This window comes from Symphalangus syndactylus, chromosome 12 (assembly GCF_028878055.3).
Source record: "Symphalangus syndactylus isolate Jambi chromosome 12, NHGRI_mSymSyn1-v2.1_pri, whole genome shotgun sequence".
NCBI classification, from domain to species: Eukaryota; Metazoa; Chordata; class Mammalia; order Primates; family Hylobatidae; genus Symphalangus; species Symphalangus syndactylus.
Window position 1 is genome coordinate 125,056,808 of NC_072441.2, and position 16,658 is coordinate 125,073,465.

General features: G+C 51.6%; 1 protein-coding gene across 1 annotated transcript in view; it reads left to right on the plus strand.

Annotated features, from left to right (window-relative positions):
* The first annotated feature begins 1,169 nt into the window (after positions 1–1,169).
* Positions 1,170–16,658, plus strand: part of LHX4 (LIM homeobox 4) — a 43,831-nt gene continuing 28,342 nt past the window's right edge. The window contains exon 1 of the mRNA XM_055255274.1: positions 1,170–1,511. Within this exon, the coding sequence (XP_055111249.1) occupies positions 1,436–1,511 (76 nt within the window). The 5' untranslated portion in view covers positions 1,170–1,435. The remainder of the gene's footprint in view (positions 1,512–16,658) is intronic.

Here is a 16,658-nt window from a genome sequence, read left to right on the forward strand (position 1 = left end):
TATTTCTGCCAGAAACTCGCGTTGAGGAGAGTTTGTTTTAAGCGTCTCTCTACCTGTCCATGCATCTCGTAAATACAGTAAGCATCCCAAGCCCTTTCGCTGGTTAGCCCCGGCGTCCGTGTGCTCACTGCCGCCCTGCACCCACGAGGTCGCGGATGGTTCAAAGCACCCGCCGTGGCAGCCGGAGAGGCAGAGCGGGCTGTGGGGACCTAAGACAGGGCCGAGCTGGACGACAGGTGGCAGGGCGGCCGGGGAGGCCCCGCCGCCGGGAGGTTTGGGCCCCCTGCCCTGCGGAGCTGGAGGCAACCGCGGACTCCGGCTGCAGGCCGCGGTCTGCGCGGACGCGCGCGGGGGGCCTGCGTCCCGCCACCTCCGCGCACAGCCCCTGGCCGCCTTCCCCAGCCCGGGCCGCCGCCGCCGCCCGCCGCGTGACTCGCGCGTTCCGGGCCGAGTACGGGCTGTCCCTTGGCCCAGCCTCAGCCAGACGCGGGGGAGAGAGAGCAGGGGCTGGGAAGTGCCGGCAGGAAAGGAATTGGCCAGGGGAGAAGAGGAGGAGGAAGATGGATGGAGTCATCGGTTACGGAGCGCGCTCCGTCCGGTGGAGCGAAGCCGGGGACCGAGAGCGCGCAAGGCGAAGACACAGCGACGCGGCCCCAGCCTCCGGACCGCCTGCCCCGCTCGGCCCCGGCTCCGCCCCGCCCCTGGGTCCGAACCCAGGAGTGAGGAGGACACGAGCCGCGCGGGCTTGGAACCCACGAAAACCCGCAAACCCAGGACGCCGCCGTCTCCGACCACCTGCTGCCGCGGCGGGCCATCCGCAGAATTTATACCCAGGGCGCGCGAGCCCGCCAAGGCTGGGCGGAGGCGGGGGGTTGGGGGTGCCGGCCTGCGAGGCCCCGCCCCGCTCCCTGCCGCCCCGCCCCCCTCCGCCCCGCAGGCCTCACTCGGGGCGCCGGGACCCCCACTCCCGCCGGGGTCGGCTGCCCGCCGCCGGGTTGGGGGATGTGCCGAAGGGCGGGCCTCCCTGCGGAAAGCGACGTCACGGCCTCTCCTGCAGTGTGAATGAATCAAAACGCCCGGGTGACCGCGGCCTCCCGGGCGGCCGGCACGCGAAGGGTGGAGGGGGAGGGGGAAGGAGCGGGCGGGGGAGGGAGGAGAGGAAAAAAGCCAGAGCTGCAGCAACAGCGTCTCAACCTGGGATGTGCACCAACCCCGGAGAGCGAGATCAAAGGGACTGGAAACAGACTGGGGACTGGCGGGGGGAGGGGGCCGGCCAGCCTGTGGAGTCCTCCCAGAGAAGCGGAGGGCCCAGCTTCCACCGTGACTCCAGCGGCCTGCTTGGGGTTTTAATTATTATTTTGAAATTTCTGAATCGAGCTAGAGCGAGAGAGCGAGAGATCTCCGTAGACTGCGACTCGCTGGCTCTCGCTCCGAGATGATGCAGAGTGCGACTGTCCCCGCGGAAGGGGCTGTCAAGGGGCTGCCGGAGATGCTAGGTGTGCCGATGCAACGTAAGACACCCCCCTTTCTCGCTGATTTAATAATTCTAACAAGACAGCTAGCAGCCTCAGTCGCTGCGGGGCGGGCCGGACGCCGCTCGGGGGCCGGGAGGGGCTGGCGGTCGGGGAGCAGAGGCAGTCACAGGGCAGGGGCACTGGCCAGAGTGCGTTTGAGGGGGCCAGGCTCTTGGCTGTTTGGGGCCGAATGTGAACGCCTCCTGGATCATGCTTGAGTCGAGCCGAGTACCGAACCCCGCATCTCCAGCCCAGGGCTTTTCTTGGAACGCTGGGGAAAGTGCTGTTTGGGGACACCCAGGGGTACGAGCTGTAGGCCAGGCCTGAGGGCGAGGATGGTCCCCACAAATCTTCTTTCGCCGACGTGACGGTCAGCGCTTGCAGGACCGCTAGTGCAACTTCACCCCAGCTGGCGGGAAGTTGGAGAGCGCGTCTCTCGCCCCTGGGGCTGGCGGCGGAGAAGCCCCGGCCACACTCTTAGTCCCTGCGGCCCGCGCCCCGGGCGTGCGTGCCGGCTGAGTCCCCCGGCGCTGCTGCCCGCGGCGCCCGCCGCGTGCGCCGCCGGAAACTGACTGCTCCTTGTGAGGGAATCTGCTCGCTGCATTCCAGCTAGCCTAGGAATGCAGGGGAGGGAGAAGCGCCCGCAAGTTGTGAATTCCGGGTTCTGCCTTTGCGCACGCGAGGGCAGGTGCTCAGGATGGCTCGGGTTTGGAGGGGTAGAGACGGGGGTATGTGGGCTCTTTGCTAGCCTGCCCGCCCGCTTTCTTCCCGCGCCCGAAATTAGCGAGACAGCGGGAGCTCGCGGCGTGTTTATCCTCAAGTCTCTCTCTGTGTGTATGGGTGTGCGCGCGCAGAGATTTTCCCGGAGGGAATCCGTCTCTGTCCTTCATTCCTGAGCGAGAGTCCCCGAGAGGGAATCTGTGCAGAGGCCAGAACGGGTGCCCAGTCGTCGCGCGCGCCGGCAGAGTCCTGCCCCGGTGGCTCGCACGCTCAGCAGGGCGCCCCGGGCGCCCTGGAGAGACCAAGGAGTCCTTCGCTCCGCTTGCCAAGGGGTTGTACTTCGGCCTGCGACTTCTTTAGTGGTGCGGTAGCTACATCTTCGGGGTTTTCTTTAAGTAAGGGCCGGCTCACCCAGAGATGGTGACTACCTACAAACTAGGGCGCACAAGCGCGCCCTCCTGCGCCTCGGGTCTCCATGGCAGGGTTTCTGTCCGGCGATCCCTCGGAGGGCAGGCGTACTGTGGGCTTCCCTGGGAAGTTTTTGAGAAGGGACTGGAAAAGAATAGCTTCATCCAAGCCTATTTAGATTGTTTCTTGGGTGTATTCTACAGTTATTCTTTGCGTGTTTTTGTGTCAACTGCTGGCAAACAGTTCCACGTCCGTGTTGAGCTTTCGGGAGTTTACCGCTAAGATGTTTCCACAGAAGGCACTGGAGATTCACTGCTCCCCACACCCCGCACACAGGCAGGGACAGAGTGGGTTCTCAGCCCCTGCAAAAATGGAAACAGAAACCCTGCAAAGGTGCACCGAATCCTTAAGCTGCTTGTAACTCTGCGCGAGTGAGGAGCGTGCATGAGTGGGGGAAGGGTGTGTGTGTGTTACTAGTGTCCTTGGTACCCAGTACGTCTGTGCTCTCATGGCGGTGGTCCGTAGGTGACCTGTCTGTTGGGACCCCAATGAAGGACGATGGTCTCTGCTCTGACGGCCTTTCTTGTGATGAGTGACACTCTGATTGTCTCACTTTTTGCTTCCCTTGTTCAGAGACAACTTTGATGTTCGACGTCAGGGAGTCGCTTTGCTGAAATGCCCAGAACTCACCTTCAGAGCTACAGTTTGCCAAGGTTGAGTCTAGGTTCACACTGTGGAAAACTTAAGGTGTACAAAGGAACTTCCACCCCCCCACCCCGTGGCCCAGGGGGGCAATGTCTAATCTAGAGGGGGTGGTCAGTCCTCCCTTTGTCCGGGTTTTGTGACCTTGGTTGGAGGAGGCATCGGCCAAAATTGAGGGGCCCATTCCTTGAAGACTTCCGGATCCAGCTTTTATTTCCTCTTGGAATGTGAATGGATTGTACCCTCCCTTGCAGCACATCTGGCCGCTGGCTGTTAGGCTGTTGGTGCTGGGACCGCGGGATAGGTCCCCATCACCCACATATACACAACTATTAGCTTTCTTGGGACTGGGCCCAGTGGCCTAAAAAGGGGCGAAGCTCGAGGGGTTGTGGGGCACACCCTTGAGCCTTCCGGGACAGTAGGCTCTTAAACCCTAGGGGAGGGGAGACAAAAGAAGCGCTCTCCCACAGAGGTCCCTCCAGTCGCCAACTAGAAGGGTTTCCCCCTCAACACAGACATGTTCGCCTCTTCATCACACGGAGTCACCACGAATGGAGCACTTGGGGACGCAGGTCTAGGTGTCCCCAAGTTCGGTGCCTCTAGTGCCCTCCCCTCTAGGGGCATTTTAGAAGAAGTGATTTAAATCCAGCTTATTTCGGCGGCAGCTGGACTATTCTTTTGCTTATTTGGGGATGGATGAGGGGCATACCCTTTAGGAAAACATTTCCAAATGATGTAATAATTTCTCTCTCATCGCTGGTCTTGCTCCAGACTTGGCGTCTTCCTCGCCACTCTGTCCCGGCCTCCCGCCTCCGCAGGCTCCCGTGCGGACTAGCAGTTCGCGCCGTAGCCCTCCTGGTTTTTTACCGCGCCTTGGTCGCGCGGCCCCCGGTGCGGGTCTCGTCGCTCCGACAGCCCTACAGCTGTCCCTACGGCCCGCACCGACAGCTCGTCCCCGCCACCTCCCTCTGGGCTGTAGGGACGTCGAGATCCGAATCCTCACAGCGCCTGACCCGGGGCCGTGTTGGGTGCGAGTACGGCGAGAGCCTTCCGAGCCGCCTCCAAAACTCTCTCCCCGGACCTCAGCAGTCCCTCCACGCGTCGGGGCCCTGCTGGCCAGCCCTGCCCTCTGAGGAGACGCGGAAAAGCGCGGGGCGTATAGGAAGGTGGGGCGTTTTATCCGCCTCGGTTTTGACCCATCTGCCATGTAGTCTCCGCAGGCACCGAGGGAAAGGACGACGGAAGCCCGCGGCCCGGATCGCTGGCTGGAGAGAGGGCAGCCCGCACGGGAGAAGGAGGAGCCCCGCGGGGTCTCGGCTGGGGGTGGTAATTGGAATGCAGGCCTGGGGGTCTCTGTCCCCTTCCTTGTCTCCTAAAATTCTTCCGGCAAGCTCTGGCGAACCCCGAAGCTGTAGGAAAAAGGTATTTTATTTTGTGTTTGGTAGGGTCGTGGTGAAGAACTTCCCTGGGACTTCCCCTCCTGGGGCTCCTCCGGGGTGCGTGGGGTAAATGTCCCAGCGCAAGTCGAGTTGCAGATCCGAGTCTCCGGGGTTGTTGACCGTCCTTCTTGCAGGACATTTCTTAAGGGGGTGAGATGGATTCACTGTCCAAGACAGGAGTTGGCTCAAACGCTGGTGCTGTTCGCTCATCTTTCCATTCCTGCCTTGTGTCTCCTTGTGCGAGAAACAGACACACACACAAATTATATACATATGTAATAGGTTGAGATTCTATCATATTCCGAACGTTCCGATATAGCAGCTGTGGGCACCGTAGACCTCCCTCCCTGCGTCGCAAGAATATTCTCAGGCAGGAGACAGTTTTTACAGATGAGGTCAGCTGTCCCCGCCGGCCGATTCGGGCCCGATGGGTTGGGGGTTCCGATGTCCTAACTGCTAGGATCCCGTTCCAGCCCCTGGCCAGAGCTGCGCACCACATAGAAGGGAGTTTGGAGAAACCCGGGTGAGCGCGGCAGCGCCCCGCTTGGGACAGCGGATGGCTCAGGACTCCCAAGGGGCGAGAGGGCTCCGGCCTCCTCCTTTCCAGGGCCTTGTTATCTGAGAGGGCCGTGAGCACGGAGGGAAGCTTGGAAAGCCGCTGTTCGGAATTAACTGTTAAAGCCGGACACGGAGCACGCAGGTGCAGCAGGTGAGGGGCAAAGGTCTGCACTGAGCGGTCCGCAGTGTCCCGTGAAATCGTAAAGTCGGGACTGAGAGGAAGCAGGACCTAACTCAAGTTTATTTCCTCGCTTGGCCGAGGTCCGGGCTCGCGGAAAACCAGAGCTAAGCGGGGCTACGCAGGGCTGAGCAGGAGTGGCGTCCTAGGGTCTGGGAGCGCGACCCACATGACCTCCCTGCGACCGGGGCAGGGCTCCTCCGCCCCGCGGGCAGATGCCGGCCTGGGTGGCCCGGGCAACAGACGATGAATTCTTTAAATGAGCGTGTGCTCATTTGTGGGCGGCGCACAATCCTGGGCGCTCGCCCGGGAATCCCGGGCGTGCTCTGGCTTTTGGGGGGCTCGCCGGTGGAGGTAGATGTGGACAGGGCGGCCGGCCCTTCGCGGGTAGCCGGCTTTGCGCTTACTGCGTCCCGCAGCCGTGGGTAAAGGTCGTAGCCCAGAAGGGGGCAAGGGAGGGACCCCCTCTCTCTCCCCCGTGCACTGCAATAGGAGTTCCTGCGCCTTGGCCCTTGCGGTCCATCCGCCCAGAGGTTCGCGCCCGTTTTCGGAGCTTATTATCTCAGGTAGCCCGGAGGTCCGACTGAGCTGGAATTAGCCAGGCCTGGGACCCCTTTGCTGCCGTTTAGAGTGGTGGCAGGGACTTTTCCAGCAAGGATAGGCGCGGCAGGCGCGAGAGCGGACGGCGCGCCCATTAGGAGGAGGCCGGGTGGAAACCTCTCTTCCTCTCCAGGCCCATTTCGTTCCAAGTATTTGGAATGACAAAATTAAACCCCAACCCCGGCGGCTCGAGTCTAATGTGACTGTTTAACCCTGGGAAAGCGATGCTCCAATTTTCGAAGGGGTTCCTCCTCGGAGCGGGGAGGCCGCCGGTGGGTCTGCCCGGCCCGCGCGTTCTGCGGGTGTTCGAGCCTCGGCTCCCCACTCGGTTCCGCAGCTTAGTGGACCTTGACGAGCGCTGGAAACGTGTCAGGCTCCAGAGAGACAGAGTCTCTACCTAGGCCGCTGAGGATGTCAATTAAAATAGACCAGGGGAGGGAGTTGGTGGCACTGTGCGCCGCCGGGGAAGGCGAGGTGGCGCGGGCCACCGGGTGCACCCACCGCACGAGAGGCCGCGGCTGGACTGGGACCGAGCGCATCCCTGTGTCTCAGGGGGTTTGCTTTGTGCAGGATGGGACCTTATTATTATTTTTAGACAGTGGGACAAATATGTCTTTTAAAGGGATCTGAAGGGTGAAACTAATGAAGAAGGAAATGAATTACTAGAAAAGCCGTGGAGGGATAAAACCGGGAGCAGCAGGAAGTTGAAGGAAGGACGACCGAAGCTAGGTGTATCTGCACCTGCCTCTTGACACGCCAAAAACAAAGGGGGGTTAAGGCAAGAATGTAGACTAAATGCTGTGAGGATTAGGGTAACGCGAGCCCTCACGACATCTCGGAGACCGCCTACAGGGCTGCAAATACTCGATTTAAAAATCGAGTGCTCCTAGAGGTGGGATGGGGGTGGGAGAGCCGAGAAACCAGCAAAGCAATTTCTTTCCGTTGAGTAGACAAAAACTCGGGCCACAGGGGCATCTTGTATTTTGAACAGTGACCCGATGACCCCGCTGGCCAGGTGTAGACAGCCTCAAGTCCTAAATATTTGCATTGTCCTAACTTCCCAGTTGCCTCGGATTTTAATGCCCTTTCACTCTGCGTTACAGTCAATTAGTGATTACTTAGCACCCGCATTAGCAGACTGAAGGCAGAGACCCCAGTGCTGGGAGGAGAAGGAGGAGCAGGGGGAAGGAGGATGGGGCTTGCAGTCCTGCAGGGATGGAAAATTAGTTAACAGGAATTAACTGTTCTGTTACCTTGTTATGAAATCTGCTTTGAGCTTCTTGTTTTGGGCAGGAATGGTGGGTATTTAGTGGATTTCTCTGGCTGGGAAACTTGTGTCCTCTTCCTATTGAAGAGTTGTGGATGGGGGGAGGGTAGGTGGAATCGGATAAAGGGACCTTGTGCTTTTTCTTTCAATGAAGGAAATTTTTCAAGAATAGAGCTGAGAAGCTTTGGAACGCATAGGGACTTGGAACCAGTTTAGCTGAAGAGAGGACAAAAAGAGTAGTATTACCCACTTTGAGAAACCCAGGGTTGGAGACAGACTGAAGCAGCAGTTTGCTGTGGCAGCACCAAATACATGACTGCATAGACGGCTGAATTTGGAGAGAGGGCTGGCTGGCTGGGGCGCCGTTGAGGGGGTTTTACTTTTGTAACAATGTTTTGCCTTTCTCCCTTCCTGGAATGAGTGTTAACAATGCCCGTAACCGAGATGTGGGCAAATAGGGTCCACTGCTTTTAGTAAAATTCCATCGCGGTCTGGTGGCTTGAATTTCTCTTTCTCTCTCCCTCCTTCTCCTCTCCCACTTCCCCCAACTTCTTCTGTCTATCCCTTCCTTCCTTTGCAAAATCTTTGCAGGGAGAAACATGGGATTGTGCAGGAATTCACGGCACAGGGGTTTTACTCGGCGGGGCGGCGGGAGGTGGCGGGGGGTGGGGGGGCGCGGAGCGGTCGTGTGTCCAGCAGGCTGCACCGTGGTGGATCCATCTCTCTTTCTACGCGCCCTGGGAGGGAAGCACAGGTGCTGGGTATAGGACAGAAGCCGCCCTGGACCTGGGCTCTTATTGTTTGTGGTGGGAAGAAATCAACTAAAATTAGATGCCACTGTGAGGTTTTACCTTATTTAGTCCTCAATTTTATAGGATCCCTGATCAAAATGGAGCACAAATCAACCATTTTGAGGCATTGCTTTTGGGGGTAGGTGGACAGGTTGGGCTTAATTGGTGAAAATGAAATGGGTTCTCCCTTGGAAAATGGACTTTGGGGTTAACTGTATGAGCGGCTGACTGGAAAGTCGTCTTGGGAGGTGAGTCCTACCTCCTGCTGTAATTTTGGTGGATTTCTTTTCTCAGATCTCCCCACCCTGTTCCCTCTGTCAGTCTGGGTCTAGCCACAGATGTTTTACTGCAGTACCTCACCCCCACATGTCTTTAAAGTATAATTTGCTGTAATTATGATGTTAGGGGGTTAAGGGATTGGTTCTGGGAATAGCTTAATAGAGACAAAACTTGCAGCCAAATTAATTGAAAGTTTCTTACTATGAGGGAAATATTGCCAAACATATGGAATACTGTTACAGAGTGAGACATTAGAAAAATACATTGTAGAGATTTAGCAATGATTAAATGTGAAAATGGAGTGGAAATAGATATGTCTACAACATTTCCATATATGAACATGGGTTTGTTTAATGTAATTTTCTGTTTTTTCAATTACTGAGATATTTGATATCCTACTGAAGAATACTAATTATATGACAATATATCACCTAGGAGATAATCCCTGCAAATACATATTTACATTGTGTATTTCATTTGTTACTCAACTCCTTGTGTTAAAATATCCAAATTACAGCCTTAAAATGATAACATCGAAATTATCTCCAGTTTACTTTTGAATTTGCTCTTTTATTGAAGAGGTTATTATGTTTGACTAAGCCGAAAAAGAACAAAGGAGATTTTCAAAGGCACCCCAAACCACCAAATAAAGCAAACAGTAAAAGTGGGAAGGATTCCGGAAAGCAAGTGAAGGGAAAGGACGACTTCAGGTGTGATCATTTCTGATGTGAGAAGGATTTTCTGACTTTTTTTCTGGTTGCTAGTCATTTGTCAAGACAAACTAGAAAAAACTAGAAATTAGATAAAAAGACGTGAGTACACTGATGCATTTTAAAACATGTCAGTGGATATGATGATAGAGAATATGATTTACCTTCAATCCGATGCCAATTTTTAAAATTAGAATTTTTCCAATATTTTTGTGGCTGGCCCAGCTCTCTCTGTTTAATGCTGCTGTCATCATGAACTACCTTGATGTTCAATGTGCCTTTTCTCTTTATGTTTTAAAGAATTAATGTTGGAATTTTGTGCTTTAGCTGTGTTATGTGATTATTACTAGGTTGTGAAAATCCCTTAAGAGGAATTTTATAAAAACATTTTGGAAAATTCTGTTATTGTCTCTTCAACATACGCTAATTTAGAATAAGTGAAAATATAAAAACGGGAACTATAAACTGTTCCACAAAAATGAATGTTCTTTAATGACAAAGAGCCAGGGTTGGGGGGCGGCACACACCATATTTGTCATGGAAAACTGAGTCGTGGGCCTTAGGTTTTCCCTGCGTGGGGATTGCACGGATGAATCAGGCCTTCTTCCTTTGGTCACAATTACCAGGTGATTTAAAAGGGGAATTGTGACCAGAAAACAGGATTTTATCATCAGGGGTGATGGTGGCTACTTTGAAATGGAAAGGTTTATTTTTGAAATATTTATCCAGTAATAGACCTCTTAGTTAATTTAATTTTAATGTAACTATACCCCCGTTATAAATCTTTGACCTGGACATTTCAGAACTCAGGTATGTGTTCAGGCAGGCATGCCATAACTTGGTATATCCTGTGGTTTCACCTTGTTGATGCATTTTAGAATTAGTTATTACCAGACTAAATCAATGAGCCCCCCACTGACAGTATTTCCCAAGCCTGCCTTTAGAAAACCATCTTCCTTCTTTCTTACTCAGGGAACGTGAGGCAACAGAACAGCAATGTCTGCAATTTGTTGTTTTCTCTTCCTTACATGTGGGAAAGGAATGGAAAATTTCAAGAAAAACATTTGTGTAATATTTCAACTGCATATGTGATTCCTTAAAGCCCCATTTGGCGTCTCCTTTCAGTTAGTAGTCACCAAAGAAACTTAACAAATAAATAAAATTAAACGTTTTTGGAAATATATACTGGCCAAATGTTATTTGAGACAGAGCTCAAAAAACTGCTTACTTCTGGAGGGAAATCACCAGCAAAAAGGTTTTGGGCAAAAATCCCAGATGGAGGTGGCTTTGATTGAGCACAGGTGGAAGCCATCAGACCCAGAGTAAAAGAAGGTTTAGTCCTAATTCGGCTTCAAACTGTGTACCCATAGGGAAGCCCCTTATTCTCAGAACCTTTTAAACGTAGACAATGAATGTCCGCTTCACAGGGTGTCTGGGAGGAGGGAATGAGCTTGCCAATTTGAAAGTACTTGACCAAGTTCGGAGTGCTGGTGGTCTTAAGGCACTCAGAGACTGGGATCACAGCTCCCATTTCACAGACACAGCCGCCCCTGGGAGAACTGCTGGCTGTCCCAAGAGGATGGCCACCCGAGGGGGAATATTGTGGGGTCTGCAAACAGGGAGACCCGGAAGTGGCTCTCGTGGACCCAGCTCCTTTTCTCGAAAGGAGCAAGAAAAACCTTGTCCTGAGCATTAGGCTGTCAAGTCAAAGCATGAAACAAAAAGAACACTTCATCCAAAAGGCAGTTAAAAAGCAAAGGGAGTTAAAAAGCAAAGGCCTCACAGGAGGCACATCAAGCTGGCACATCAAAGTACAAATTTTACAAAATATTAATCTGGTCTCAGAGCATCATTAAATAAACATTATTCCCTTTTAAAATTGTTATAATAGAGATAAGGGCTCGCTATGTTGCCCAGACTGGTCTCGAACTTCTGGGTTCAAGTAATCCTCTCACCTTGGCCTCCCAAAGTGCTGGGATTACAGGTGTGAGCCACTGTGCCTGGCCTAAACATTCCTATCAGTACAAAGTAACTTAGTTTTAAAAATATTTAAGTAGCACATCAGCATTATGATTCCAATGGAAAGATCTGAAATTCTGACTCCTTTCCCCAGAAATGTGCCTTTTCTTAAATATATTTTAGAAGTCATTGTCAGATATGTTGGCTCTCATATTAGTCTCTTCAGTGGAATTTTTTTTCCTTTACCCTTTTGATCTTCCATGACAAAAGGGATAGAAAACACCATTTTTCAAATAATTAAAATCGATCAAACAAACACAAACCCTCCGTGAAATGTTTCATGGTGGCCCGTGGTTCCTTGAGAGCAGTTTCTTGGAAATGAAGAAACGTGAGTGGGGAATACAAATGCATGATATTTATTATCTCTCACCAGAGGGGTGTGGGCAGTTTGGTCTGCCACGGATCACATCAGACCTTTTGATCTCTTCCACTTCCCAGCTTTCAGAAACCACTAATGGAGGAATTTGGGGATTTAAAAATGGAATCCAGTTTCTGATGGGCCGCTGTGAAAAATAAGCCCAATGTGCCTCTGTGACAATGCTTCAGGTGTATTGAGGGCTGGCTATCATGTTGTGAGTTTTAAAAGCTTCCTCGATGAAGAAGGAGATTATGGCTACCGGGGAAGGGTCTGTAGCCATTTCTTATCAAGTAAGAAATAGTCTCTTTTCCTTTGGGCATTTAGATGTCTCTAGGAAAAAATTCTAGAAGCCCCAAACATTAATTTGAACCCAATCTACCCTCACCTGGATACATTACAGCAACGGTGAAGTAAGATCAGGCAGTTGTGGCCTCAACCTCCTCATTTTTACCATCCACATGTTGGGGGAGACCAAGGTCTGGCAAATTTGTCCTCATTCTGCAGAGGAAAGAGTCTGCCAGATCCCTTTATTCCAGAAAGACTGAGCCCTTGTAATACTGCATTGTCTGCTGTTTATACTCCAGGATCATGTTGATTAGAAAAGAATGTGTGTCTTCGGAATGCCTTAGAATTAAGGGAGTGGAGGAGAGTTCTGAGTGTTTAGGAGGGGGTTGAGGGAGGGAAAAGGCATATTGGGAAATAATGAAGCATGAAGTAATTTTGATACACTTTAAATATAGACATGCATCTTGTTGGCAACTGGCTATGAGACAGTGAAGGAGAGAGCTAACCATTGGCCTTGGACAATGGGACTATGAGGGCTCGGTGTTTTACATGCATTACCTGATGTGGCCATAACACAGCTACCCCGAAAGAGTGGGTGATTATCCCCATTTTATAGATATGAAAATCAAGGCTCGAAGACATTAAGCAATTTGCCCAAGATCACATACAGGGTGGAATTAGGATCTGAGCTCAGGTCTGATTAGATCTGGGATTTATTGGCATTTGGAAGACCTAAAGATTTGGAGATCTAAACTCTGATCAGAACAGAAAACTTTCAAATTCTCCCAATATTTTTAAATTTTTGTTTTGATTTGTTTTGTTTTTGTGTTTTTTTTCTTTTTGTTTTGTTTTTGTTTTTGAGACAGAGTCTTACCCTGTTGCCCAGACTGGAATGCAATAGTGCAATCATGGCTCACTGCAGCCTTGGACTCCTGGGCTCAAGCGATCCTCCTGCCTCAGCCTGCCAAGTAGCTGGGACTACAGGTACACCCGACTATGCCTGGCGATTTTTTTTTTTTCTGTAGAGACAGGGTCTCACTACATTGCCCAGACTGATCTCCCAGTATTTTCGAGCCCTTTCTGAAAAAGTATTTGAAACAATGTTTCTACTTCCTTCTGCTTTTCTAGTTCACTCACTCCCTACTCTCCCCACTGCTTCAGGATTGGACAGCTCCCTCATTCAGCTAAGCCTTCCTTTCCACAGACAGAGCTTGATTTCAGAATTGGCTTTTTTTTTCCAGAGTGGCAATGTCTCATCCCATGTATGAGGATGTGAGTGCATGTGTTTGTGTGTGTGTGTTTTGTACATGTGAGTATGTCTTTGAGTATATGTGAATATGCATGTACATTTGTCCGTATGTATATGTGACTGTGGTACATGTGTGTGCCTTTGTATATGTAAGAATGTATGTGTCTCAAGGTATATCTTTATTTGTGATTGTGTATGTACGTGTCTGTGTTATATGCCTGTCTATGTATGTAAGTATGGTGTGGGTGTGCATATATATATATCTGCATGTATATTGAGTGTGTATGTGAGTGCATGTGAGGATGTCTGTATGTGTTCATGCAGGTACATGTGGGCTTAGGTCTGTGCCTTGACTATGTCCCTCTGCATGACTGGGATTGCTCCGGTGGGCGGGCCTTGCTGATGGAGAGTGTGTTGTTCTATGTGGTTTAGCATTTCCAAAGATTCTTTGGCTGTTCCAGGGACATTACTTTTTTGTTTCTGAGTTTACCCTCTGCAGAGCCCCAGCAGAGAGCATCGTCACAAAGTGCTTATGGGCAGATAAGAGAAAAACTTTCATTTTAAGTGAAATGACTCCTCATATCAGGAACTGAGTTGATATTAATAGATCAAATTTTGTCTTTAGTGACTCCAAGCATCTACGTAAATTCCAGTTTTAATGTGGAATTTTGAGATACTAAATACTGCATGAAATACATTGAGGTTATTGGGGATTTGGAAATTGTCTCGCCCCTTGGAAATTTTGGTTACAACTTTCTTTCTTTTCTTTATTTTTTATTTTTTTGCTCTGTCATCCAGGCTGGAGTGCAGGGGCGCTATCTGGGCTCACTGCAATTTCCACCTCCTGGATTCAAGCGATTCTCATGCCTCAGCCTCCTGGGTAGCTGGGATTATAGGCATGCACCACCATGCCTGGCTAATTTTTGTTTTTTTAGTAGAGACGGGATTTCACCATGTTGGCCAGGCTGGTCTCGAACTCCTGGCCTCAAATGATCTGCCTGCCTCAGCCTCCTAAAATGCCAGGATTACAGATGTGAGCCACTGTACCTCTGTAAGGGGAGGGGAGGGGAGGAGTTCTCAAGGCAGTCTTCCTCGACGCCTCCTCCCTCAGGAGGAGGAGATCCGGTTCATGCACCAGAACTTTATTTCTGGTAGGAAACCTAGATAAACCCTGTCCTGTTTAGCCTTTCTAAACTGTAAGAATAATAACTTATTATCGGTTTAATTAAGAGGCTTATGTTGTTGCTCTTTGAAAAATTTCCAGATAGTTTATATTTTTTACTAATCTAAATAATTAAATGGGGGCCCGTTGCCTGGAGTGTGGAGTCTGAGTTCACAGGTCTCCACATCCTCACAAGTAGGGATGGGCGCCATCAACAGGCAGACACCTTGTAGCTGGGGAGGAGATTGTGGACAGAGGCTGCTGCTTCCCGCCCTCCCCTCGACATTAGGCGTCCATCCCATATGACACATACACACTAGATGCCTGTGTCATCTCGGTTTGTGCCTCCAACATTTCCATTTGCCCAGCTGTTAGGGAGCTCAAGAGGCCAGTGGTCTTATAATCCCTTGTTGCTATACATGGAATCATGTTGAGACTCTCTCTCTGCCACAATTTCCTATCTAAAAAGATGACAGGCTCAAGCCAAATAAGGGGATGGTTCAGGCCCCTTGAGCTCTCAGGTTGGGTTAGTCCATCTTCTGGAAAGCAGCAGCACAGTCTATTGGCTGGAATTCTGGCTCCCCCATCGTCGGCCTTGGGTACATCGCCTGATCTCGTGAAGGCTCAGTTTCCTCATCTGTAAAATGGGGATGATAATTCCTTCCTCGTTGACAGTGGCTCACTGAGGTAATACACACTCAAGCCCTGACCTGGCTCATAACAGGCTTCTGATGCTGCAGGTACTACTGTGACTGGTATATTGGAGATCTTTTAGAGCATTTCCAAATTATCTTTGTTTAATCCCCCATCAAAATCTACAGTGGAATAGAAAAGGTTTTTAATTTTTCACTTAAAGGGCACCCTTGGTAGGCCCCTTCCATTTTTGCCAAGCCAGAGGGCCCTGGTTTGGTCCCAAGGCCTCTCTGTGAGGACCTCTAGTTTGGGCAGCCCAGAGTGACCCAGCGTGGATCCTCTCCTCCAAGCTCGAGGCTGAAATGGCTTGTCTATCTGCTTTTAGTGTTGTTCCTCAACGTGATGCTATCTCTGCTTACAAGCCTCTCAAACTCCCCTGCCCACCATTCCCTGCATACATTAGCCTTAATGTATTCTCTCGAATACTCATCAGATTAAGGCTCCCACTAGATATCTTGCTCGAAATAAATTTTATGGGCATATATCCTCACCCTCATCCCATGCATTTGTGGCTGGGAGGAGAAATATAGCCAAATCTCTCCTCAGAGGGCTGGCCAAACAACAATTAGGTAGGAATCTGCGGCCCCGCTTGCCCAGGAGCCAAGGGAGGTGCAAGGAGTTAGGCTAGCTCCCGGCCCGCATGCCAAGGGCCAGCGAGGATGGTGCTTCATCTGGGTTCTCAAAGGGTTAATTGCCCCCCTGGGGGCCCAGCTCCTGGAAATCCAGATCACACAAAGAAGACCCTGACCTGACTCCCAGGGCAGAGGTGTGGCTGTGCCACTGGGGCATGAAGCCCTGCACAGCTGTGCCTAGCAGCCTCCTGCCACGGCTGTGCCCCGCTGTCAGGGCTTAGTGGGCACACGGCACTGCCCTGTGGCACACAGCAGGCCTTGTTCACACATTCCTGCTGGCTCTGCATGCCCTTTGTACCTAACTCGCTTCCCTGAGCTGGGAGGGCTTCCTGGTTGGGTCTCCCCTCCTCTCCCCTGCAAGAGGAGGCCTGGGCAGTCCTCCTTGACACCACCTCCCTCAGCCTTTCTTCTGCTCAGCAGACCGCAAGGGCAGTGAACTCAGCTCATGCTGAAGAAACCCGCTCCCCCTTGCCCTTCATAACCCTCCTGACCTGAGTTGTCCCCTACTTTCTCCTGCTTCAGACTGGGGGGCATCACACCAAAGGAGTTCCTGGCTATCCATCCTTCATAGACTGGCGGGCTCATGAGTCACCTCCTTACCAAGACCTTCCAGGGCCCTCCAGGGATGCCAGCCAGCCCCTGATGGCCCCTGGAGGGAGGCCAGGGGTGTGGCTGAGTGAGTGCTTGCATGGGGCAGACAGGCATGGCCCCAAGCCGCTGGCATAGTTGCTGTGTGAGGTGGCCACTCGGCCTCCACGGGAGAGTCATGACATCTCTGCAGGGATTCTTATGAGGGCTCCATGAGAAAATGCCCATGAACATGGGTGCCTAACTTGCCTTTCCATGGGCATGACAGTTATCTCCTAATAATAGCAAGCCTGTCTTGAGCACCTACTGTATACCAGGGCCTGTCCTAAAAATTGTCCACGTATCAATCCGTTTGCTCTTCACAACAATCCTACAGGTACTATTGTCATCATCACCCCCTTTTACAGGTGAGGAAACTGAGGCAGAGAGGCTAAGTCATTTGTCCAAGTTTAAAAAGCAGAGCCAGGATCCAAACCTAGGCAGCTGAGCTCTAGAATTCACATTCC